The 26290-nt window shown below is 38.9% G+C and overlaps 1 protein-coding gene across 1 annotated transcript; it reads right to left on the bottom strand.

Annotated features, from left to right (window-relative positions):
* Positions 1-126: 126 nt before the first annotated feature.
* Positions 127-23823, bottom strand: lmx1al (LIM homeobox transcription factor 1, alpha-like). Its single transcript, XM_041778052.1, has 9 exons — positions 23682-23823; positions 22036-22124; positions 20782-20971; positions 4079-4311; positions 2240-2403; positions 2010-2087; positions 1778-1901; positions 1505-1660; positions 127-594 (listed from the first exon to the last, which is right to left on the bottom strand). The coding sequence occupies exons 1-9, from the start codon at positions 23723-23725 to the stop codon at positions 437-439; spliced, it is 1236 nt and encodes a 411-aa protein (XP_041633986.1). The 5' UTR covers positions 23726-23823; the 3' UTR covers positions 127-436.
* Between the last annotated feature and the right edge of the window lie 2467 nt (positions 23824-26290).

The following is a 26290-nucleotide window of genomic DNA, read 5'->3' on the forward strand; positions in this document are numbered from 1 at the left end:
ACATGTAGCTTTGAGGATTCACTTGCAACAATCAATTATCTTTTGTAATTCATGATATACATATTAATGTTTGATAAGTATCTTAATTGTTTTGCCTTGTTGAAAAGTGCCATGAAATGTGTTCAACATCACATAAATACAACAGGTGAAATCAAGGTCCTTTACACATCTTTGACATTTACAGTGTCTGTTTTTCCAGCATGTGATTCTCATCGAGGAATGGGGATGGAGGCATTATGCTTATCTGCTGCAAATTTTTATTGTGTCTATGCCTGACTTGTGGCGATTTTGGCCTGCGATGAAAGCTCAGAAGAGTGTTTGGGAGTAGTTGAGTCACGGAGAGTGGTCCCACAGGTATGTAGATGGACGAACTCCATTAGCTGCATCTCTGAGGTGAAAGGTGAAACAGGCAGGGAAGGGTGATATTTTATATGGGTCAGGAGGTGAAGTAGGAGTTCTGCATGGAGTAGAGACGGTCGATGGGATTTCCCACTCGCCCTGCCAGGAGGCTACCATCTCCTGTTGCTAAGAGGCAGTCTCCTAGGTGACTGAGGCTTCCATCGCTGTCCAGGTCATGGAACACTGTCTCCGAGTCTGCGGTGAAAAAGAACATGAGCATGAACAGTAAGTAAACAGCCTTTATTTGGTAAGAGCATGAGAAAATATCAAAGCAAGCACTCTCACTCTCCTTTTAACCAAAAACCCAAATCCCTGGAGCCAAATGAGCGTCTCATTCTCTGTAGTTTAATTCTAATAATTTCCTTACACCTGGAAACTTTTTTCAGGCATTCAACTGTCAGATTATGCAGCATGAAGCAACTAATTTAAGGCCAAATGCTGGGTTTTCTTCTCCCACTGCACACTTTCTAAAGAAATAGTGAAGAAAATAATGGGCAATGTAATAGTTTGATAAGATTAATTAAGTTAATCACAATTATTTAAGGTCCACAATTAGCGCACAAATCTTTTTTAACCACATTTAATCACATGCTTTATTGTCCCTTTCAGCACACTTTGGTTAATTCACATCCACATCCCTGCATTTAACAGTGATGTAAAATAAGTCCACCACTGCTCCTTAATGTCTTATTTCACTTTTAAAAATTCAGAGACAGCTCAGTGGACAAGTCATAAGTCACCTGCACCTTTTTAATGATCTCTTATTTCATTTTCAATTTATAACAAGTTCCTTTTTTTCTGTGGTTAAGTTTATGTTAAAATCTTTTATCTACCTCTTAAAGTTGGTCTGTATCCAAACAGGAAGTTAGTTTAAGACAGTAGAAAAATCCAAAATGACTAAAAAACAAAAAAAATCTAATCTTTTGACACCCCTCATTATAAGACAAGTCTAGCTGGGAGAAGATTGACTTTGACCACATCTTCATAGGCAAACTTGCCAAATAGCTGCTCTTTTCATAGTGATATAAATCACTGTAAGGGTGGTTGGAAATTGGTTATTTTGAATTATAGCTTTTTAACATACAGCTTTGATCTCCTGTCTCACCATAGGAATGGAGCTGCTCGCTGCTCAGCTGTGGTGGTGTGAGTCCATGTCTGAAAGGCTCTCCCCCATAGATGTTTGGATCCAGAGCGAGCAGTTGCTGACGAGGCAGAGAGGGATACCCCAGAATCCCATCCATTCCATGGGTGCTAGAGCCATCTGTACAGATGAGAAATTCTTAAGCCATGCTTTTTATTCCTCTAATCTCTGCACATCCTTTTATTCTCTGATTGTGTTTTTTTCTCACAAACTTAAATGAGCACATTGATGTTTCACCTTCGCTGTCATCATTGCTCTGACGGCCTCCTCTGCTGGGTCCTCTCCGGGTTCCTCCCAGCTGCTCCTGTTCCTGCTGCTGCTGCTGCTGTTGCTGCTGCTGCCGGCGAGCTATCTTCTTCATCTGAAGCACAAAAAAAAAACCACACGCCTGAAAATACATCTGGATTTATTTATCTCCCTTTTTAAGCGTGAAACAAAACATTTCCTGAGGAAATATGAAAAATCTGACCTTGGCTCTTTGGTTTTGGAACCACACCTGCACAACACGAACTGTCAGTCCAGTCTCAGCAGCCAGTGTCTCCCTCACCTAGAAGTTAGAGGTTTTTGTATCAGCTTTAAAAAATCCAGTTTTAAGCCTAAAATAAAGCTCTAGGTTAAATGATATTTGAAAAACTAACAACATTAAAGTTGCAAGGCAAAGACATTTTTCTGGTGGATAAGATAACATAGTCCACCCACCTTACGGCAGGGCTTAGCAGACACTTCAAAGGAAGCCTTGAAAGCACGGCGCTGCTGTGTGGTGAGGATGGTACGTGGTCGTTTTGAACGCTTGTGCTCCTTGCCTTCATCACCACCTTTCCCTCCACCAGAGCCTCCTCCACCATCCTCATCTTCACTTTTCACTGAACAAGGTAGGCAGATAATAAAGCAGTCGGAGCAGTCATGAAGTTGCAAGGTAAACTATGAGATTTTAGTTTAAAAAACACCAATGCAGACTACTCGCACTGATTAGTACTCTTCTGCTGCACTTACTGTACTCAGAGTTGACAGGTTAAGAAAATGCATTTATATTCAATGCTACAGTGCTAATAGAAAGTATTCACTCCCTTGATTTTTTTTTTAAATCAATCATAGTCAATATAATTTGTCTTTGACAAAAAATATTTCCAAAAACCCTCTTCAATGTCAAGCTGAAAACAGATTTCTACAAATTAATGTCAGTTACATAAAAATATGTCATGTAAAATAAATGGCTGCATAAATATTCACCCCCTTCTAGTCAGTATTTAGAAGATGTACCTTTAGCTTGGTCCCGATCAGGCTTGCACATCTGGACACTGCTAATTTACTTCTTTCTTCTTTGCAAAACTGCTTAAGCTCTGTCAGCTTGCTCAGGGATCAAGCCTGAACAGCTCTTTTCAAGTCCAGACAAATTCTCTATTGGATTGAGGTCTGGGCTTTGACTCGTCCACTCCAGAATATTTACCTTCTATGAACCATGTCTGTGTAGCTTTGGCTGTATGCCTCGGGTCATTGTCTTGCTGGAAAATAAATCCTCCAAGCCGTAGTTCTCTTGAAGACAGAATAAGATTGTCCTCCAGGATTTTCCTATATTTTCCCTTATTAATTTTACCCTCTACCTTTACAAGCCTTCGATGGCTGGCTGCCTAGAAGCATCCCCACAGCATGATGCTGCTATCATTGTGCTTCACAGTGGGGATGGTGTGTTTGTGGCGACGTGCAGTGTTTGGTGTCCTCCAAACATAGCATCTTGTCTGATGGCCTTTTTGGCTCCATTCTGGTCTCATCAGACCAAAGAACTTTCTTCCACTCTCCCTTCCATTTCATGGTGAAGGATTAAACTAAACTCAGTGGGATGTTCAGTGCCTTTGAAATGTTTTCATGTCTATCCCCTGACTTCTACTTTCCAATATCCTTTTCTCTTAGCTGTGCAGAGTGTTCTTTTGTCTTCATGGTGTAATGGTAGCCAGGACTACTGAATAACCAGTGATTAGACCCTCTAGACATAGGTGTCTTTATGCTACATTCACAAATGACTGAATTAGGTCACGAACGAATGAATTAGGTCAGTCACCTTAAAGGGGGGAATATTTATGCAATCACTTACATAAACGTACATATTTTTGTTTGATTGACATCACTCTGTAGGAATCTTTTTCACTTTGACATGAAATAAGTTATTTTTGTTTTATTTTGTCAAGAAAGTCTATTTGAATTTACCATAGTTGATTTATAACATCAATGAATGGGGTGAAATGCAATTTAGATTTTAAAGTTTTGCTACAATGATGCTGTGTTGGATAATTCTGACATTTATTGAGTTCATATGTCTTCATTGGCCTTGTGGGTAGTGTAAGGCACCGCCTACATTTGCACTTCAGGGGCTGCTCACTGATCTAATGTGGAGGAATGTCATTAAGATTGGATGTGCTGATACATAAGCTAAAATCATGAATGGTGCAGAAAGAGAAATAGCTAAGATGTTTGCTGTAAAGCTGTGCAGCTTCCATTAAATTTGTATTTCAGACAAAGAAACCTTATATCAACCCTCTTTACCTGATTCCGTTGGAGTCGGACTAATAGCAGCCAGCATTTCCCTCTCTTTCTCATAGTCCATACGGCAGAGCAGCTGGCCTTCTTTCAGCACAAACTCATCACCTCTTTGCAGCCGGCGTTCACACTCACAGCAGGTGAAGCAGCCCAAGTGGTACACCTGGCCTTGCACACGCATTATCAGCTCCGACCGTCCAATCACCTGCAGGCAGGCACTGCACTTCCTTACAAACAACCTGTAAGTGCACACAGAGAGACGCAAATGTGAAAGATACCTTGATGAAACAAAGAGCTATGGGAGCCATGGGGAGCAGAGAAAGAATCTTGCATAGATAGTCAACTGTAATTAAAGATAAAGGCACAGACAAGGAGCTCTGATACATTAACCATCAGCTCAAACGATTCTACAGATTAGCATAGTCTCTTAATTAAAGGTCGTACAAACATTACCCAATTCACTGAGCAACAAGGTGAACATCTGCTGAGGGAAATAACAGTAGTCTGCATTTTTATAACACATTTTCTTTCCCTTTTTGTCACAGTAGGTGGCAGTAGTTAGCTTATCATATAAGCTGCCAGCTGTGAGTCTCCTTTTTAAATCATTAAAGTTTAGATTTGCTTGATTGGATGAACCTGAGTTTGTCCACACCCCACACACAGCGTCAGAGCACTTATTTAACACGATCAAATAAGCTCAATATGAAGTCTTTCTCAGGTCCATTACTTTTCCCCATGACCACTTTCTTCCTTTTGTCCCTCCATCTCTCCTCCTGTGAGATGCACTAACCCTTCAATTTCTCTCCTGCCTCTCCATCTCTTCACAGTCCTATTTCCATTCACAGGGCCTGAGACGCTGCCTTTAAATTCCTCTCAAATCCCTGCTCTTGCACTTGGTTTCCTCCCCCTCCCTTCTAAGAGTATTTTCTGCCAGCATTCCCAGTTCTCCCTCGCGCCCTCCCAGCCTGCCTCCCCAGTTCACTGAAACTAATAAAGACAGGATTAATTAGATTGTTGTTTAAACAGTGCAATGGCCAGACAGACGCTGTAAACTCATAACCAGGGATTGGAGATAGCATGGGGTTAATCTCTCTCCTCTCACTTATGCACACTAAAACACACATACACACAAAAACTTCAAGTCTTATTCGCACATGCATGCACATGCACAGGCATGTGCACAGACATTTGTACACCCTCATCTATTAAGAGTATATAGCCTGATATCAGCCAGTCACCCATCAAAGTGATGTTGATGCATCCTGTATGAGGGGAAAATATTGATGCTTGATCACCAACATTTCTAGGAAGAGTAACCAAGGGTTCAGAGCAAAGGAGTAAGAAGGGGAAAGGTCAGTGAATATTGAAACCTGGTCATGAGGGAGGGGAGGATGAGAGGTGAGGACACAGGGGGGAGGAAAGGATGAAGCAGAAGTGTTGCGGTCCCTGACCGAGCGATAGGAAGGTGTTGTTGCCCAAATCTGGAGTGTAAAGAGGGAGCCAGGTCTGCACATTAGAGCTCCTAATCTGTGTTTCTGTCCCAAACGCAGCTGCTACAGCTAATCTTTCTCAATCCATCTGCCAAACACTTCCCAAATTCCCCAAATGACAGTGTCGCTAACTTGACACCATAAAGCAAACACAAATGTCCTCATTACCAGTTTAAAACACATCTTCTGTGATATAAAGAAAAGTGCTCAACCTTTTGCTCAAAGAAAAGTCATAAAATAGCAAAAGATAATTACATGTCAACTATACGCCTGCCATTTTTGACCGAGACAGAGCATTCCTTGCCTGCTCTGTGGGGCCTCAATTTCCATCCAAACACACACTTCAGCTTCTTCAGTGAGGACAAAACAGAGAAGAACAGAACTGTCACAGGATTGCTTGACTTAAGACCAATGATGTTGGTGGTTAAATCCCACACTCCCTAATCGGGGTGTACACAGCATGGTAGGAATTTACTCAACATGGCAAATGAAGGCAACTTGGGGCAACTGCCTCAGAGGGGGGTCTGTAAGTAGATCACTCTAATCCCTCTAATAGAAGCATTATTCACACGGGCCCTGACCGGGGTGCAGCTTCCAGAAAAACTACTATAGACCTAACGGCTGCAGAGCAGGTAAAATCAGGTTTTATACTGAATTTTAACGGTTAATCCAGACTTGACACACACTTTTCATTTAGAGGGGATTAATAGATTTTGTGTATGCATGCACAAATACATTTTTGTTATTTTCTTTCTATATTTGTGGCCTTAAGGAGAAAGATAATAAACAGTTTATCAGTATAGATTTAGTTTTAATTTATTTTATCTTATCTTTTATTTCATTGTATTTTATTTTTTTATGAGCACGTCGTACATATTCATCGCACAGACAAGAAATAAAATAAAACTGAACATCATGATAAAAGACCAATAAAAAATTAAATGAAGAGAATATATGCTACAAGAAAAGAAAAAAAAAGTACAAATAAATGCTTTGTGATCAAACAATGTTCTATAAATGGCTCACTATTAAATGTATTAGTTTAGGCTAATAAGGTGCTGTTAAAGATCTATTTGAAATTATAATTAATAAGTACAGTTCTAAGATAAATTCCAGTGCCATGGACCATATTTATGTACTGTAAATTGACTGAATGTGAGCCAAAAGAAAGCAGTGAGAATATCAGAAAGGGTAACTGTGAGTGTGACTTATTTTTGAATATAAGGCCTGAGCTGGTAGGTGGTTCAAAAATTCTTTTAAACATTTTTCTACCACAAAAATATGTATAAGAATAATTTTATTTCCAGCAAAACTTCTGATTTGCCAAAATGTGGTATTATCCTTTTGATTTTCTTATGCAATATTCACCAATAAATTCCAAAGACACATGAAAATCCAAACATCAGCATATCAGTAGAAAGTGCTGCCACCAGCCACAATCACCGCATCAGCAGTCATAACAAAATACACTGAAGCATCTTTTCTGGTAGCAAAGCCACAGAACAGGACAAACATTATAACATTATTATCTAAAACACCCGTATTCTAAACATTACTTACTCATCAGCTCTCATAAAGGCACCATAAATCAAACTTACCACATCTGACTTTGAACATGTCTCTAGGCCAGGAGTAACCCATAAAGATCAACAATATTCCTCCTCATACCCTACATGTACATTTTAGAATACTCCATTTTGACTTTACTACTAAGAAATAATTTCTGCTATTAGATTTTTTATTTTTTTCTGAAATTGTCTGAAATTTCCTTAGAAGTTTGAACAATTTGCTTAAAATGTTTAAGGTACCTTAGTGGGAATCTGGTGGATTTATTTGTCAATATCAGGGGAAAAGTTTTCAGGAATTTAAATTTTGTGGGAGATTTTATTGACATCTTTCGGCTTTTTTTTTTACCAGAAAATTTCATTAAAAGTTTGGGGATTATTTAAGGACATTTTTATGTGGTTTTTAAAAGAGGTTTAAGAATTTTGGTAGTATCTGGGTTATTTCAGGGAATTTGGGGGGAATTTTATGTTAAGTAAATCTCTAATAATTTGAAGGAAATTTTCCAAGACTTCCAGAACTTTTAATGGAAATTTAGTTCATACTTGGCCTTAGCAATTTCTTGCATTCCATCATCAGAAAAATGATGATAGTGTGTGACACCATTTCTTACCAACTGCATGGCCTCCTACTAACTAGTCAATACAATCAAAACATACGGTCAAAAATCTACTCAGTGATGTGTTGTTTTAGCAGAAACGGCCTTCTGTAGATGTGTTGTGCTGTTTGTCTTAGAACAGCCATCTTTATCCCTTTAAAAACACATTTTTTGTGAAAAAGCCTTCCCACAAGTAAATAAAAAATACTTATTTGTGATATCCAGTGAGAAAGGCCTGCTGTCCTCATGTGCAGACATTTTTTTTAGGTGAAAACTAATTCCTGTTCAAATACAAGGCTTAGGTTTTGTACTTATCAGGCCCCACAAATCCCAAATTAGTAGGAGAAACAAAAAATGCATTTCAAACAAAGGCTTGGGTCTCAGGAGGTTAAATGCTCACTTTTGGTGCAACACCTGCTCTTCTCCTAAAAATAATTTTTTATTTATTGCATACTATTTTACCACACACCCCACCATTTCGTTGTTTTGACACCTAACTATGCAAACATTTTGGGGCTTTTGATGGGCTTGGACTTTGTCCTTGGGGCCAGGGGGTCCTGCCCAGGGACTTGACAACCAAAATCTATTCTTATAGAAAAGGAAATAAGATTTAGCCTATACCTCATATTTGATGCACACTGTTAATGATTATATGATACTATCACCCTCATATCAGTAGTAATTAATTAGTTTGTACTGCACCAATTCATGACAAAAAATATCTGAAAGCACTTTACAAAGAGGGCAGGTCTAGGCTGTACTCTGCGTTGTGTGTTGTACTTCGGTTAAGCCGCTGCAACATCTTTTGCAGCCACAGTGATGTAAAATAAGTCCACCACTTTTAAAAATTTGCAGACAGCTCAGTGGACAAGTCAGTGTCATCTACACCTTAAGTTTACCCACAGGTGAAGCAATCCACAGACTTAGAGTTAGTGACTGTGACTTTAGGTGCTCCTAGAGGATGCATAATTAAAGTTGCTGCAACAAAAGGAAAGAATGATTCCACATTTCATCACAAACCAGCTGTTGCTTCGCTCTGTAGGTTTAGTCACATCTTATGATAAACAACCTGGTTGGAGGTCCTTTGCTGCAGATTCAAGGGAGATTATATTTCACTGTAAAAACTCCTTAGGTATAAAAATTATCCACTCAATACTGAGTAAACTTCAAATGACTTACTTTTTACTTTTACTTGAAGAGATTTGAGTATCATTACTTTTACTACTTCTTCCTCAGTAAATTCTAACCAGAGTAACAGTACTTCTACGTGAGAACAATAGTCTGGTAATTTAACCCACCTCTGCCCTTAGTTGAAGATAGTACAAAAATCCAATCTGACACAAAAACTGTTAAAAAAGCAACGTAGTGGAATTTCAAAGTGCAACAAAAAAAGGAAGATTAATCTTGATTACTGTAGAAATTAATAGATTAATCAGGATTAAAATGTTAATCCTTTGGCAACCCAAATTTTAACATGGGTATAACAAATGAAATGTTAGATATAAACAGCTAAGGTATAGAAATCAGAAAAGCTGTTTTGAAAAGACTGGATAGGATTTACATGGCTTTCCTTACATTGTGTAATATTCATATGTACAATTAGAAAGCTGACAGAAGAACGTCTGAATATGAGCTTGTGAACATGATGTGCTAAACCTCGAAAACTTTTGGCTGAAGGCACCTTTCTGCTTCCTGTGAAGGATTTCTGAGGGGTTAGGGGGCAAAACTAATTACAAGCTCACTGATTATGAGATCAAATGTAGAGGCAGAAGCGACTATGTGCCGTAGCATTGGGTGGATTTAATCAACCCTATCCTTCTTGCTTTATTGTATACAAACAGTATAACAGAACCTCTCATCATCTCCCTAAGCTGTGTCATGTGGCATTGTTTTGAATCTGAGCTCTGACAAGCACAACACTGTGCAGACCACAACACAATGAATTCATCAATTAAAAGTGTCTCTGAACCAGCATAGTTGTGTTTTTAGCGTTCATAATTGATGATAATTTATACAGGTATAGTAATTGTAATGATATACTAGAATTCTAGTAATGCACATCAGAGCCATGAGGTCAAAGGGACTGACTTCAGATCTGCCTGCCTGCCTTAGTTGTCCCTAAGCCACTCCTCGGTGTGTGCTTAAGCCTTCAAAGCTGATTGTATCATATTTGATACATGATATTGTGAGACCTTTGTCTAATCAACATGATCATTAATTTCCCTAAAAATCTTCTGTATATAATCTGATAAATGATTTAAAAAATCATTCCAGTGGATTATCAATTGCTAGAAATGTCTAATGCATTAAATGTGATACAAAAAATATGTGAAATTCTATGCTATCTTTTTTTGTGTGGGGGTGGGGGGTGGATTTCGGTAGAGGGTTAGATAAACATCTAAGTTCCAAAAAAAAAAAAAGGAAAAAAAAAAAAAAGAATTCTGGCTATGATTTGAGGTTTCAGTCTTTAAAGTGATAAGGGAATTCTCATGATGGGAGGTGACCTTCAATCCTGACCAGTCTCCTGGTCCCTGCTGCTGAAAAACACCCCCACAGCATGATGCTGCCAACACCATGCTTCACTGTCACCAAATAGCTCAATCTTGGTTTCATCAGACCAAAGAATCTTTGTTCTCACAGTCTGGTGCTTTTTTCTTTTTCTTTCTTTCTTTTTTTTTTGCTAACTCCAAGCAGGCTTTCAGGTATTTTGCACTGAATAGAGGCTTCAGTCTAACCATCCTGCCATAACACCTAGATTAGTGAAGAGCTGCAGTGATGGCTGTCCTTCTGGAACTTTGTCCCATCTCCACACAGGATCTCTGGAGCTCAGTTAGAGTGACATCTGGTTCTTGGTCACCATTCTTATTGAGTCCCTTCTCCCCCAGTTGCTCAGTTTGACTGGACAGCCAGCTCTTGGAAGAGTCCTGGTTGTGCCAAACTTCTTCAGTTTGAAAACTGTGTAGGCCACTGTGTTCTTGGGAGCCTGCACTGCAGCAGAACTTTATTTGTAGCCTTCCCCAGATCTGTGCCTTACAATAGTCCTGTCTGAGATCTGCAGGTAGCTCCTTTGACCTCATGGCTTGGTTTTTGCTCTGATATGCATCGTCAACTGTGAGGCCTTTTCTATAGAGAGGCCTTTCCAAATCATGTCCAATCAATTTAATCTACCACAGTTGGACTCCAATCAAGGTGTAGAGATATGTCATAAACGATTAAGAGAAATAGGAGGCACCTGAGCTAGATTTTAAGTGCTTTTGAAAATGTAGGTGTGTTATTTCAGTTTTTCATTTTTAATAGATTTGGAGAAATAATAATAATAATTTCTAAAATTCTGTTTTCACTTTGCCATGATTGAGCACTGAGTTTAGGTTAATGAGATTAAATGATACTTTTATTGTTGCATCAGGCTGCAACACAACAAAATTGAAATGGGAGTCTGAATACTTCCTGAATGCTCTGTATGCCTTTTTTGACAACAAGCAATCAGTTTAAGATGACTCCCTATTTCACAAACGTGATATGTAGGAAAGTTCCAGAAAATGTTTCCAACAAATGTAATGTTTAAGTGACCATGTGCCTACATATTCCCTAAAATAAAAGTACATCTAAGGATTCATATGAGTGAAGCTAAAAGAGGAAATGATATGCAACAATTTTACTTTTTAAGTTGTATTCTGTTCAGTATCCATTTCTTAGGTACGTGTGCGTGGATATGTGTGGACGTGTGTGTGAGTGTGTGCACTTTCGGCGGATATTGCTCTGTGAAGCAAAATGGCTCAGAGCCAGGGTTCAGTAATCACATCATCTCCTTTTATTAAATCTCCCTGCACTGCTTCTGTGTTATTAAAATCTCCCAGCATTCCCCACGATACTCACTACCCCTGCCACCACTCACTGACGCTCACTCACACAAACTCACATGTATATATATATATATATATATATATTCACTGTACCGTCACACAAACACCACATACATGCACGCACATGGATGTATGTACAGTCACGTGCACACACAAACACAAATATGCACAGTTTGTGTAAATACAGATAAGGTGCCCGGGTACAAACATCAATAAAACACTGACAGATGCTCTCATTTGTGCACCATCCATGCATCAATAAAGTCAAATCATAAACAGTCCTATTGCCAAATGAACACTTTGAAATTTGTTGAAGCTGTGTAAAAGTTGTTTCTAAATGGCTATGAGGGTCTGCAGTGTATAAAATACATCTTTAGAGGCATTTCTGCACAAAGCCTCAGCCAGTCTCACAGTTATACAGTTACATGTCATGACTCTGACTGTAAACTGTTCACACCGGTAATAAGACCAGCTCTACATGAGAGCAGCACTGATGTCTGCAATATTCAGGACCTACTGTAATGTACCTGTGAAAGTAACAACAGAAAACCCCACATAGTCTGTAGGATACGTGTCTGTGGGTGTACACCTGATGCTACCAAGAATGAATGCTATGTGTGAGGATATAGATGTGTGTTTGTGTGTGTGTGTTAGTTTAGATAAAACAGTTAATCCCCAGGCCACCAGAACGCAATATCCTGTCTGCCCGTTTCTCATTTCCTGTCTGTCTCTGGCGGAGTGGGAAGCAGCAGGGAGGGGGTGGCGGGGGACAGCGGGACCCGTTGCCCCAGAAACAGGAGATACAGCCGGTCGATTTGAGAAAAGTCTACGCCGATCTCTCTATCTCTCCCTCTCTGGTGCGACCCCCTATTCTCTCCCTCTTTTTCCTCCCTCTCTCTGCTTTTATTATCTCAGATTTAATAAAGCCAAGGCGAGCAGCTTGTTCTGCCATGAAACATTTATTAGCTGTCTGTTATAAAATTGTTGTGGGGGAGGAAAGATGATGGGGTCTCATCTCACATTATGCAAAAACAGTGGCAATATCACCCCCTCCTCACATAGACGCCCAGACAAAAATCTGCCCATCCCTGTGACAAAAAAACTCATGTACCCCATCTTTACCTTCCTCATACCATACCTCAATTGCTGAAATTTATCCTGGATATTCTGTTATTTATATCATAAAATCACCCTTCTTAGATCACAACCAAAACATGAAAACTCCACAGTCTCCACATTGCTTTCCTCTGGAATATTTCCAACCATCATGAGTAACAGGTTTAGCAAACAGAAATCTTCTGGGCAAGGAAGATATGCCTTAGACCAGGCTTCCCAAAGTGTGGGGCGGGTCTCACTGATAGGTCCCAGAGGTACTGTAGGAAGGCCGCGAGAGGTCATTTACAATGACTAACTTTATTTTGTCTGATGTGCGGTGTCACACTTTAACTGGTGTTTGATGGACTGGTGACTCTCTGTTAGGCTGCTGGCTTCCCACTTTTATTTAATTATTTATTTTTCCTCTGATATTATTTGTCAAGGTTTCCAGAAAGCATCCAATTTGTACACGTTATCATTAAATAATGAAAACTAACATGTAAGTATGCATGTTTGTTTAGTCCTCTCTTTGTTCAACCCTATCTTTTGTTTGTTTCAGGGTTCAAACTGCAACATTTTTCATTAAATACATTAAGTCAGGGGTGTCAAAACTATGGCCTGTGGACCAAATGAGGCCCCTGATCCATTTCTGATTAGCCTGTGGTACTTACTAAAACAAAAATGAAATAATAAACACTGCTTGTGGATGACTGACAGGGTTGTGCTGCCCTGATAATCCTGTAAACAAACATTTTGACAAGTATAATTTATGAATGTGCTTATTTCGTGAATAAATTGAGACAACACTGTAATTGGTAAACATATTGGCAACCAAAATAAAAAAAGGTATCTTGATTTTTCATGCTCTGGTAGAGTATGACAGCAAATATATGCTGATCTTGAAGTAGATCGAGTTGTAGCCAGGTTGGCTGTCTGCTTTGTTAGCAATTAACTTGCCATTTACCATACCCAGTTTCTACTTAACTTACATTGGAGTTGTTTTTATTAACGTTACTGCCATAAAAATAGGGTATATAGACATGGACCCACCATCCCTTTATTTTTTGTATGTGGCCCTCAGGGATAAAAGTCTGGACACCCCTGCATTAGGTTAATAACATTTTCCAAAACGTTGGTTGTGAAAACACATAAATGAGGTAGTGGTGGGCCCTGAAGATAGACAAGTTGAGCATTACTGCAACAATTTAAAGCCTGACTTTAGGCGTGATTTGCCCCACCAACAATTTATTATCTTATTTATTCAAAATAAATAAATCTTCAAGTATGTGGTGTCAAAATTATTATTTTACTGGATTGAGTTCGCAGGGAGACTCCCAATCTGGAATCAAAGCATAAAACATGGCTGATATTTAGGATTCCAGGTTGGACTGCCTCTGTCATGTTTCTAAAATCATTAAAGATTTGAAATTTGTCTATGGCTGGCCTTAACTGAACAGTGCTTTCAGTGAGTGATAGATCAGTTATATGATCACTTTCACCCCATCATTTATCATGCAGAACAGGGAGGGCTTCCCAATAAGAATTCATCAGTGTCTTCAGAGACATTAATGCTGCACTGTAAGACCAAACAGTTTAAGGTTGTTAAAAAAATAGTTGTGTTAACTTAAAAATCTAAATTAACCATTTCAGTTCTATTTTTCTGAATTGATAAACACCTTTTTAGTTTTAAGTAAACAGCACTCGATCAGTAGTAGTATTTTTTGTCATTGTAATCAAATTATTTTACTGTCATCCCTTAACCTGCAGAGTTTCCCAGAAGGCCTTTGGACATTAGAGACTTTTGCAGCATGAGTGAAGTCCCTGACTCAGTTAGGCAAGGCCCCCCTGTGGGGAGCAATTTCAATATGCAATGGCAGGGGTACTGAAAGGCTACATTCAGTCAATCTTTTTGACATGTAGCTGCTTATAAAGTACTTCAGCATGTCATTTGAGATGAATACACAGAAAGAAAAATATAGGACAGTTTCCATGGATTAATTTTACTTTAAACATCATTTTAATCACAACACAAATGTAGATTCAGATTCAATGAAAACTTTGAGCATTTTTAACCTGTTTGGTTTTACAATGACCTAGGAAGGATTTTCTGAGCCTGGAGTATGTTTATAGAGATCAATATTAGAAAAGAAAATGTAAGCAACTTTGCAGATGCCTCATAACAGCAAAATAAATACTAGTGGCTTCATTAATTGTATTAATTGCCCCACAAACACTTTCTGAGTTATGTTCATGTATCTAAAAGCAAAGTGTTTGAAATTCCCTGTTTATGAAACAAAATCCTGCTAAATAATAGACTTATTTTGTGGTTGTATGAGGGTTGTGGTGGGCCCCAAAAGATTTCAGGCCTCAAATTGGGCTGCAGCATGTATCACATGTAGCTTCTCTGTATATAGCTGTGATTCAGCTGAGCACGCTATGATCCACAAACTTTCTATTGCAACTGCAGTGAACTGACAGAAATGTCAAACTATTAACAGAATTGTTCTCACTTTTAGTTCAATTTAATGTTTCTAACAATGCAGATAAATGTGCTTCATGTGACAAGATACTAAGAATTCCCACTGCCATCCAGATGACATTCTTCCCAAATAAAGTCAGTCTTAAATCTAACGTATCACTGCCGTGAGAACCACAAACCACTTCCTTATCCTTCAGGGTATTAGAGGTAAAACTGAAGAAAACACAAAGATAGCATCATGGTTATACACTGTAAAACCAAACAGAAAAAGTTGTTAAAAAATGAGTTGTGTCAACTTAAAAATTCAAAATGGCTATTTCAGCTCTATTTTTCTTATTTGAAAAATAAAGTATTAAAATAGAGTATCTACATGTTTTTTTTTTTTTTTTTTTTTTTTTTGTCATTGTACTAAAATTACTTGACAATAATCCCCCAAGGTTCATACTCTTTGGAAGAGGTCTTTCTGGGTCAAAGCGCACTTTTCAGTCTTTGTTACTTGTCGTCAATTAAATTCGCTCACTCAGGGTGGCATGATTGTTTGAAATTAAAGTCCCTGTAAAGTGAATTCCAAACTATCTGTCTTATCACACTAGACATGTTTGAATAAAGTTGCTGTAAACATGTGAAAACACTAAGATCTGTGTGTGACTGAATTTTGCATTTAGACTGTTGGACAGTTGTTCATCTCTTTCCTGGCTCGGTTGAATTTAAGCAGGGCAAAAAGCTGAGCCTGTGACATCACCAGTCTTGATGGGGAATTACTCTGCCCCCCTAATGCTACAAGGATGTCATATCACAGAGCAGTTCATCGCAATACAGCTGATGTCACTGCCTTCTGTGAAAGTTAACAGCCAGTTACATGCTGTTTTGTTGTTCACTGTGAGGAAATTTCCCAAATCTATCAGCCACAATAGACTCTGGGTTCTCAAAAGTATCACAATGGGGAGATTTGTGCCAGAAAACAGTAAACTAAACCCCTAATTTCTGCTTTTCTGCTATGGCACAGAGCCAGACAGCTGTGATCTGATCAGAAACATTTTGTTATGATTGAGCCTGTCACTCATGAGTTGGTGTTGCTTCAGCACATTAAACTGACATGCCCACACCATCCTATGACAGATTTTACAGCCACATGTTTCATAACTCTGAAGCTTAATTTATAAACTTAGAGATGTTAATCAGGACAGAAATTTGGCCTGGTGGTTCATAACACAGTAGCCGATCATACAACAAACCTAAAACACATTTTTAAAATCACTTTACAGTGACTTTAATGTGAAAAACATAAGGGATGGTTGCAGTGGATAAGGAACATGAATTATGTTTAACATGAGTCATACACAAAAACATTTTAAGTGATTTCAATTTGTTTGGTTTTACAGTACAAAACAGAGGCATAGAAGAAAAATATGAAATTCCCTGGCAGACATGCCTCTATACATTTTTATTTTTGCTGTATTTTCTGGAGATAATGAGTATTTTACAGTGTTTTCTTATGATCTTGGCTCATTTGAGCCATTATTCCAAAATAATAACACCAAGTTTTCCCATGACACCAATTTCCTGATATCCAAGAAAACAACAGAAATTAATACATTATCAAGGGAAAATTTGTATTTTTGCCCAAGAAAACAAGATAAATAAGTCCTGATTCGAACAAAAGAATTTAATTTTGCTCATCACAGAAAAATGGAGTAAAATATGTCCTCTTAGGGCTCCTGTATTGAGCAGTGATAGTTTCAGCATTCCAACATGGCACTGAGTCATTAATCTTTAGGGACATGGATAAGAGCTTGTTGTCCTTCTGATGTGTCATTGCATAATTCTCCCTAATAGTATTTCCCTACAGCCCAGTGTCAGGCCTGTCATCACAGGACAGCCCCAGAATGCTGGGTAATTAGCACCATGCCCAATCAGCCTCTCCACCTCCTCCTCCTCCTGTTCCCATCCCGAGACACAAAAGAGGCGCTGAGGGAAGGGAGGCGATTAAGAGAAAACAAGGGATAAACGGGGAGATAAACTGTTTGGTGTCATGGCTGCCATCAATCTCAACGAGAACGAAATGAGGTTTGGAATAGAGAAATATTATTACAAAGCAGACAGTGATGAACGAGGTAAAGGATAGAGAGACAGGGAGAGGGATGGTGGGTGGGGTGGGGGTGTGGAAGGGGGGAACAGGGGAAGAAGAGGCAGTTTCCATCATCAGAGTGAGTATTTCAGAGCAGGAAGACTCAAAAGTTCACTTTGAGAAATGCGTTGTAATTTAAGAGGCCTCTCTGTCAGACATCAGTGTTGGTGCCATATTTGTCTACCTGGTCAGCAGAGGGAGATTCTATAACTGTTGCAGCGGGGTCTCCCTCTCTCTCTCTCTGTAAAGACTGGGTTTGTAAACCTAGATGTAGACTCAGTGCCCTCCACCCCACAGAGTGAGGTATTAAACCTAAGGTTGAGTGAATATCCACCCTGGTGACCTGTTTTTCACAGGGGTGAAGCTGCCTTTATGGGGCTTACAAGGGCGCTCGCATGCAGGCTCCACACAGCCAGACTACCCTTCATTCTGTCTAGGCTCTGCGCTATTGACCAGGAAACGCTGGCCTACACGGCTCAGTCTGGCAAGAAACCATTATGTAAAATAAATGTGTACAATGGCTGTGGATGTTTGGGTGTAAGATGCTGAGCTGGGCATGGCTGTCAGTATGTATGCATCCAATTAGAGGGCTCACTATGATATTTAGAAAGAATATTTATTTTTGGTGGATCTATAATTGAAATGACATTGATTTCTTTCTAGCTCTTGGAAAACACCTCCTCAGGTTTCCTGTTTCCATCTCTCATTATCACTCTGATCATACCAGCAATACATGGGGTGCTGGGCACCCATGAATAAAAGCATCATGATGTAAACTTTAATGTGCTCTTGCCACAGATTTATTCTAAAGCCTCATTTTTGAACATCTGGTCCATAAAAAGATGGAGTTCCAGAGGGTTTCTTGAGGTTTCAACACAAAAAATAAATCCAAAAGAAAAATCCACAAGATGCACTTCAGTTTATTGTGTCTAAATCCCCTCATTACCATAACAGATTGAGACAGGGGAATCACTAAAATGAAGGCATACCTTCTGTTTTATTACAGAGATAATGAGTGACAGAGAGTGCTTGCTTTTTTATTTCAATAAGTTTTAGCTACTTATCTTAAATATGACTTACTCGAAAAAAGTCCTTAAATAAAATATTTTTCAGAACGCTTTTGAAATCAGTGCAGCCATTATGTTGAAACCTAATATTGTCTTTTTGAGCACTGGAGCGATCAGCTCAGAATTATTGGAGGCGAAATATCCTCTGAAAACATTAAACATGCAAATGTTGAATAAACTTTTGCCTCAAAGGCAATATATCCCAGAGGAATCAGATAGGGGGGATGGGTCACATTTCAAAATGAGATTTGTTCTCTCATTTGAATTGATAGACATTTACATGGGCTTATTTGTTTTCATCACAACAGAATAGACCAGTTATGAAGTATTTGGGTGCATCTCCTCCCCAAACAGTTTGTTTTATTTCAACATTTTCTTTTAGGAATACTAAAACAAGCAAAACATAACAGCGCCGTATGTGAGACCTTTGAATGGAGTCTGTGTGTGTTTGCTGGGTGAAGGAATCAAAAGCAAAGTTTAAAAGTATTTGGACAAGCTGCTGAGAATGAAAACACCTGCAAGATACTGTCTTAGTACACATGTAGATTTTGTCCACATACTCTTACTGTGCAAAATCATCAGGCAGTTGATTAGCTTCACTCCATTTCTTTTAGCTTGAACTAAATGAAGGGTATAAATGTGTGTATTCTGTTTAAATCTTTGTGCACATTTCAGATTCTTGAACATAGTCATCTGTTGCAATGCACACACCTGCTCCAGACGGGGAGTATGGGTGTGTGTAAGGCACTGATGGACAGACTGCAGGGAAAACAAGGAGACATTGTTGCTGATCCGCTGAAGGTCACAGTCAGCACTGTGTGCCAAGTCTGGCACAGATTCACGCAACAAGGCAACTATCCACATGCAATGTATAGGCGACTAAACCAACACCAAAGTGAATGAGCCGCTGACTATTAATTTGGATCTGCAATTACAGTCATTACATGAGGAGAGCAAATACGCTTTTTCATCCCATCACTGAAAATGAACCTTCGTTTCTGATAAACCACTGCCTTCATGTTTCCCACTCATTTTTCCAGAGAAACGTCACACAATGGGACTTTCATCAGGCAGCTCCCCTTTCTCTCTCTCTCTCTCTCTCTCTCCACGTGTCTAACCTACTCTCTCTTGCTCCTCCAGATGTCAGGTACAGTGGGAGCGTCTGTGCCGCTGGATGCCGTCTGACACTTTTCAAAACAATGATAACAAGCTTAGGGCTCGTCCTTCAGCTGTCTATGCCTGGAGCTCCCACTGCAGGCATGACCACTGATACACACACACACCCCCACACATAAATGAGAAACAAATATATGGACATTCTAAATTTCCCATGAACTTTATGGGGATTTGCATGCAGTGTGGCATGGAATACCTGAAGACTGTGAACAAAAACCTGGTGAGACTGGCTCTTTATTTACCCATAATCGTATCCATATGAGAAGACAGCCAAACACTGTACCAATATTAGTCACCTGAGATTTGTTTAATTTCTTCGATGGAAAAATAAGTGACAACTTTCAATGAAGACTAACTGCTAACAAGCTCTTTAGTGGCCTCATAGATTTATGGAGCAATTTCACACAATCTCAGCATCATAATTTAAATCAGTGTGTATGGTTAGCTTTCTACTTGTATTTGTATTCAGTCAAATGTTGATTTATAGTACTGCAATAAAAAGAATCCATGCTAGAATATATATTAACAGTGTTTTATCATTTTATAAATTTAAGGGTCTTATTTAAAATAGAGCTATGCTGTCAGGGAAGTTTTTTCTTTTTCTTGAAATTACAATGAGAGACTTGTGGGATCAAACATGTATTCTATTTCAATTAATACATTTATTTTTCCTGATAGATAAAACATGTTTTGCAGTGGTTAAACTGACTGTTGTAAGGCATATTTTATCAGTGCAAATACCTTTTTTTCCTCAGTCACTGTCCAATAATGCTTCTATCTTCTTGATTTCATCCTAAGAATGAGCATGGCACGTCACGAGGGGAGCCAGGAATGTTTCTACCTCAATATTTAAAAAAAGCAGATTCATGATTTTTTTTAGGAAAGGTAAGGAGGTATTTTGTCTTGTTCCTCATCCATCTTAATTTTTTAGAGACTTGCAGGTCGTCTTTAGTGGTTGAACTTGTTTATTTTTGACTGGAAAAAAGTTAATTTAAATTGTTTGGCTCATTTTCTACACAAGCTAACCACATTAGGGTGTGATCAAATTAACCGTGATGCCTTTCAGAGAAATGTGCATTGTAAATACAAGTTCTGCCTCTGTTGTAATATTCTGAACTATAGTGCATGCTGTCTAGTATAATTAAAAGGTTTGAGAAGGTGACTCGTTTTAATCGATTCTTTTTCACTCAAAGCTGCAGCAGCAGGGAAACCCCGTCCTCGTGTCCGTGTGTGTGTGTCTGTGTTCTTACTTTTCATAGTCGTGTTTGCAGTACAGCAGTCGGTCCCTGCAGTAACAGGTCCCGGTGAGCGCACTCAAACACACGGCGCACTTGACGCACGTCTCGTGCCAGGAGCGCTCGTTCACGCGCAGTAGGAAGCGGTCGGCGATGGGAGAGTCGCAGCCGGCACACAGCTCTCCCCCTCCCCTGTACTCCGGACCTGGGGAGGGAAAGTGTATCAGTGCGTGGATGGAGGCTTAGACACAGGGACAGGTTGTCTAAAATACTGGCGTCCAAGTCAACTGGATTTGACCCCCCCACACACCCCACCCCCTCAAAGAACATAATGACTCCCTCCAAGTTTCACTCACGACCATCTGTAAAACACGGCAGAGGTATCAAACATGCTGCTTTGCTGATACTTTTCTGTATAATAGAGGACAGATTTGCGTGTTGGCAACATTTTGGCGCAGGACGCATGCTCTGACCTCCAACACAGCTCCATGCCGGCTGTGGGCCTCTAAAGGCCGAGCTCCACTGTATATTTGTTACTTTTTAAATCTCAGGGAAACATTTGTTAAGTGAAAATTAATTTTTCTTTAATTAAAAAAAATAGTTGTCTTGTTAGCTCAATACATTTTTACCTTTTTTGCTCCCGCGTGTCAGTGGTCCTGCTTTACTTATTTATTGATGCAGAATTAATCTGGATATTACAAAAGGAAATAAGATATTTTCTATCTAATACTGTCCGTGTACAACCCTTTTTATATCACAGAGTGATTTGAACTAATTATGTTGCCAGTTGGTCTTTATTATCGCCCAGATAGTCACAGCTTTACTCTCATCTTATGTTGTTGTTTTACGCAGAGAACATTCTAGGTGTCCTGCTCTGGACGGATGAGCTACCGCCTCTGGATAGGTCATAAGTCATATTAATGTGTATGTTATAAAAACCCTGGTCTGTTCCCAGACTGCAGACTGGCACACACTCTGTAGAATTTGTTCCTTCTTGCAGGAATAAAATACAAAAGACAAACTTCAGAATCTGTATTCTATTGGTAAAAAGAAATTGCTATAACAATGTGTAACAGAGATTTAATAATAGGATACGCTATGCGTATTTTCCTACAGGAATTTATGTGGCACCAATTTTCAGTCATTTAGCCTAATACTGATGATTGTTGTTGGGACCTGTTGGTCTTATAAAAAAAGAAATAGCCTATAATGAAATCACTTTTCTTTTCTTTTCTTGTCTGCTTTAATTATTCGAAGTAAAATACTCACCGAAAGGTGTTGAAGATGGAGGCTGCTGCAGACAGGACTGCTGGCTTTCCTCTGTTTTCATCCCTTCTCTCCTTCCCTCAGTGTGATCGCTTCAGAAAAATAACACATAATATGTACATTTTTTAATCCAACATCTGTGCTTAACCACTTTAAAAAAACCACTGGAAGAGGGGACAAAATATGAGTTTATTACAATTATAAAATCCATTCACTTAGAGAGAGACGATCTTTTAATTTTGCCTCACATGAAAAGCTTAGATTGAATTAAATTTATAATACAAAATAAATATATCACAAGGAAGGACTAGCCTTGGTTCTGGAAAATAATATTAATGATAATAAACAAAATCACTGATACAGTTGTATTGATATTTGCTTATTAGGCCCCAAAGTTAGAGCCCAAAACTGTTCAGCTCACTATTTCAAATTACATCAGAATAGAAATGTCCTGCTCAGTGCCATTTTACGCAGAAACTCATTTAAAGAATGAAAACAACATGTAGTTTATAAAAATTACGTACAAGTTTAATTACGTAATTTTCCGTTTGCACATTTGTTTAGCCCTCATTCATGCAGCTTAAAAAGTCTACTAGAAGATACTTTACAATACGCCGATCGCATTTTTGTCAAATTTAGGAATAAAGAAAAAGAAAAAAACCCTGTGAAATAAAATACATTTTAAAAAAAATCAGTGTTTTTAAATTCACGTGTCTGTGGCCTTGAGTGATTATGTTTTATTTTTCCAAACAGGCATTCTGAAGTCATGCACGTGCTGTAACATTTGCATTTGTAATGTTCAACTTGGATAAAGAGTTGTAAACATCTTTTTTTTCCCGTAAAAAATAAATTTTTTTAAAAAGCATTAAAATCTTCAAAAATAAAATCTGAAATAAAAACGTTCCCAACATCGTCAAACAGACGCACTTCCATTTATAATAGTAATAAAATAAATGATGTAAATAGGCCTTTTTTTCTAATTTGATGATTGGCTTAATTGCGAGTTAAATTGATTAGTGACGTAGGCTATTTGTGTCATTACATATAGGGCCCAAGACTAACAAGCTGAAAGCCGGTGGAATATAAATGTTACATTTCATGAACGTCGTTGCAGTTCTAAATAATCAATAATTAATTTAAAAAATTATCACGATTCAGGGATCAATAGAATCAATAATTCGTTGCGTAAAGTATCAATGCCAGAGCTCTCGCGTCTAAAAAAATCTGCTGAAAGAATTAATTTTTATTGAATTTAAGGCTTGCCATCATCGTGCCAACAAACAAAAAGGCAAAGTTACGCAGCGTATTTTGATGTGATCCACCAGAAAACAGTCACAAATATGATCCAGCACGCGCCTCCAGAGCAGCGTCTTTGACACCAAACCTCACCTGCAGTAATAAAATCGGTTCTCCTCCTCCATGATCTCAGAACACATCTTATCAGGACTTATCAGCAAGGTCACTGTGACTTCATCTTTTCTTTTATTTATTTCTATCCTGTTTTTTTTTTTCAAAAGCAGACAATTAACTTCCCATGTGCGCAAACGCTGGTGCATGAAGCACAAAAGACTTCCGTCAAATTATCATTTCAAAATGACACTCTGCCTCCTCTGACAACCTGTTCCCGGGTCGCGGGGTCGGGCTCCTACCTTGAGGTGAAACACACTCCTCCTGAAATCTCAGTTGGCAACATGAAAACCAGCAGCGGGAACTTTCGGCCAGTAGAAGAAGGAGAATAAGGAGAAGAGCGGCGTTTACAGATAGTTCACCTGTACCTCACAGTCCGGAGCGCATGTTCTCTCACGGTAATAATCCAAAAAGCATGATGACCCAAACTATTGTCTATTGTCTCTCCTGTGTTTCTGTGCCAGCCGTGTGTGCGCTCTGGCTGCTCTGTGCGTAAAGAGGGAGGAGATGGAAGGACAGGGAGAAAGAGAGAGAGAGAGGGAGAGAGAGAGAGAGGGAGGGAGAAGGTGCGGAAGATGATGGGGGAAGATGAGCGATGATGCAGCCTATTGATAACTCACATGAGGATGATGTGCTGCATTTGTGTTCAAAGAAGAAGACTTTCAAGGGCGCAGTTGAAGGGGAAAGACTAACTGTGACTGTGAGACATTAAACCCCTATCCGAATCATTACTTTCTGACTCTAAAAGTCTAACAGAATGTCTGCTGCTTGGACTGTCATATCCTGGCGACACATTATCAACAGGACAAAGGTAAAAGAGAACGAGAGCAGTTAAAGCCATTACAAACATTAATCCATCAACATATCAGAAAATGTTGCATCACTTTATTTGCAATCAGAATCTTAGTAACAAATCTCCTTTGATGAAATTTTAATTTGGAAAAGTGAAATCTAACAATCTAATTGGAAATTGTAGATTTATTGACCTTTTATTGTGTCTGGAATGTTTCATCACATTGGGGAAAGGCCGCCCCCTTGTGTCGAAACAGAAAAGGTGCACTGACCAAATGTACACAGCAATGATGAAGGCATATTTTATACACAAATATACTCATGTAAAAATGAACAGTCGAAGCAAAACAAAAAGATGACAGCATTATCTGGAATTTACAACACTTTATGGCATTTGAATGTTGCAGACAGCCCAAAAAGTGACCTACTGTATGTACTTTATGCAATTTTAAAAATCATCTTAAAGCACCTGTTGATGCATTTAAATACACTTTAAATACTTAAATGGATAAAGATAAATGGTTCTCAAAATCCTAAAGAGGAGTAGTAGTAATAACCATGTCTCCTTTAAAGAGTGCCTCACTATGGATGTGCATTGTATACACTATATGGTCAAAAGTATTTGCTCACACCTCTTAATTATTGATTTCAGGCATTCCAACCAGACCTGTTGCTACAGGTGTATAAAATCAAGCACCTACCCATGCAGTCTCCATTTGGGTTGTTTTGAAGAGCTCAGTGACCCCAAGCATATGATGGATGCCATCTTTGCAACAAGATAGTCTTCGAAATTTCATCCCTGCTGGATATTCCACAGACAACTCTAAGTGATATTAGAAAGTGGAAGCGTTAAGGAACAACAGCAACTCAGCCCTGAAACAGAAGACCACCAGAGTTCTGAACTTCCACTTGCATTAATGGACGCACATGAACTGAGCAGCAGGAGCTCCATGGAAGTTTTTAATGGCTGATCAGCTGGATGCAAGCCCACATCACCAAGTCCAGTGGCAAGCGTCGGATGGAGTGCTAAAGCCCAGTTTGGAGAAGGCCTTTTTCTATTCCAACCTGACTGTGCCCCAGTGCCCAAATAAGGACTATAAAGACATGGTTTGATGAGTTTGGTGTGGATGAACTTGACCGGCCCACACAGAGCCCTGTCCTCAACCTCACTGAGCACCTTTGGGATAAACTGGAACAGAGGCCAGACCTTCTGGTCTAACATCAGTGCCTGACCTCATAAATGCTCTACAGAATAAATGGGCACAAATTCCCACAGAAACACTAAAATCTTGTGGCAAGCCTTCAAGGAGAGTGGAGGCTGTTATAGCTTCAAAAAAGGGGCGGACTACATATTAAAGTATGTATTTGAATACCATGTCATTACAGTCCATGTATGTGTAATGGTCCGGCATCCAATTACTTTTGTCCATTAAATGCTCTCTTTGTGTGAAATACAGTGCTTAACAAATTTATTAGACCACCTGTCATATTTGTCTCAGAGACCATCCAGCATCATGAAGTGCTTTAATTCGGACTCTTTCATTTTCGGTCAGCTCTCCACGTTTTACCATTTTGAACAGGAATGAGGAATTTCAAACTGAATTCACCTTTTTATACCCAAATATGAGCCGGCTTGCTGGGCTTCTCTGAGAAGTCAGAAATTAATCAAGCATAACATTCAACCACTAAAACTAATTTTTCTGGTCAGGAATGCAAGTAAATAACTATAATTTGACATACACACATGGATTAACAATTGTTGGTACCCCTCTGTTAATGAAAGAAAAACCCACAATGGTCACAGAAATAACTTGAATCTGTCAAAAGTAATAATAAATAAAAATTCAAAGAAAATTAATCAATGAAAATCAGACACTGCTTTTGAACTGTGGTTCAACAGAATTAAAAAAAAAAAAAAAAACAAACTCATGAAACAGGCCTGGACAAAAATGATGGTACCCCTAGAAAAGATTGAAAATAATGTGACCATAGGGACATGTTAAACCAAGGTGTGTCCTCTAATTAGCATCACAGGTGTCTACACCAGTCAGTCGGCCTA

The sequence above is a fragment of the Cheilinus undulatus genome, linkage group 21 (assembly GCF_018320785.1).
Source record: "Cheilinus undulatus linkage group 21, ASM1832078v1, whole genome shotgun sequence".
Classification (NCBI taxonomy): Eukaryota; Metazoa; Chordata; class Actinopteri; order Labriformes; family Labridae; genus Cheilinus; species Cheilinus undulatus.

What these genes read in the sequence shown, in the direction of transcription:
- lmx1al (XM_041778052.1), bottom strand. Translation starts at nt 23,725, where the DNA reads ATGTTGCCAACTGAGATTTCAGGAGGAGTGTGTTTCACCTCAAG. An exon ending in TCCGACTCCAACGGAATCAG is followed by an intron (nt 2,404 to 4,078) that starts GTAAAGAGGGTT and finishes TACCTTGTTCAG; the next exon opens with TGAAAAGTGAAGATGAGGAT. An exon ending in CTGCTAAGCCCTGCCGTAAG is followed by an intron (nt 2,088 to 2,239) that starts GTGGGTGGACTA and finishes TCTAACTTCTAG; the next exon opens with GTGAGGGAGACACTGGCTGC.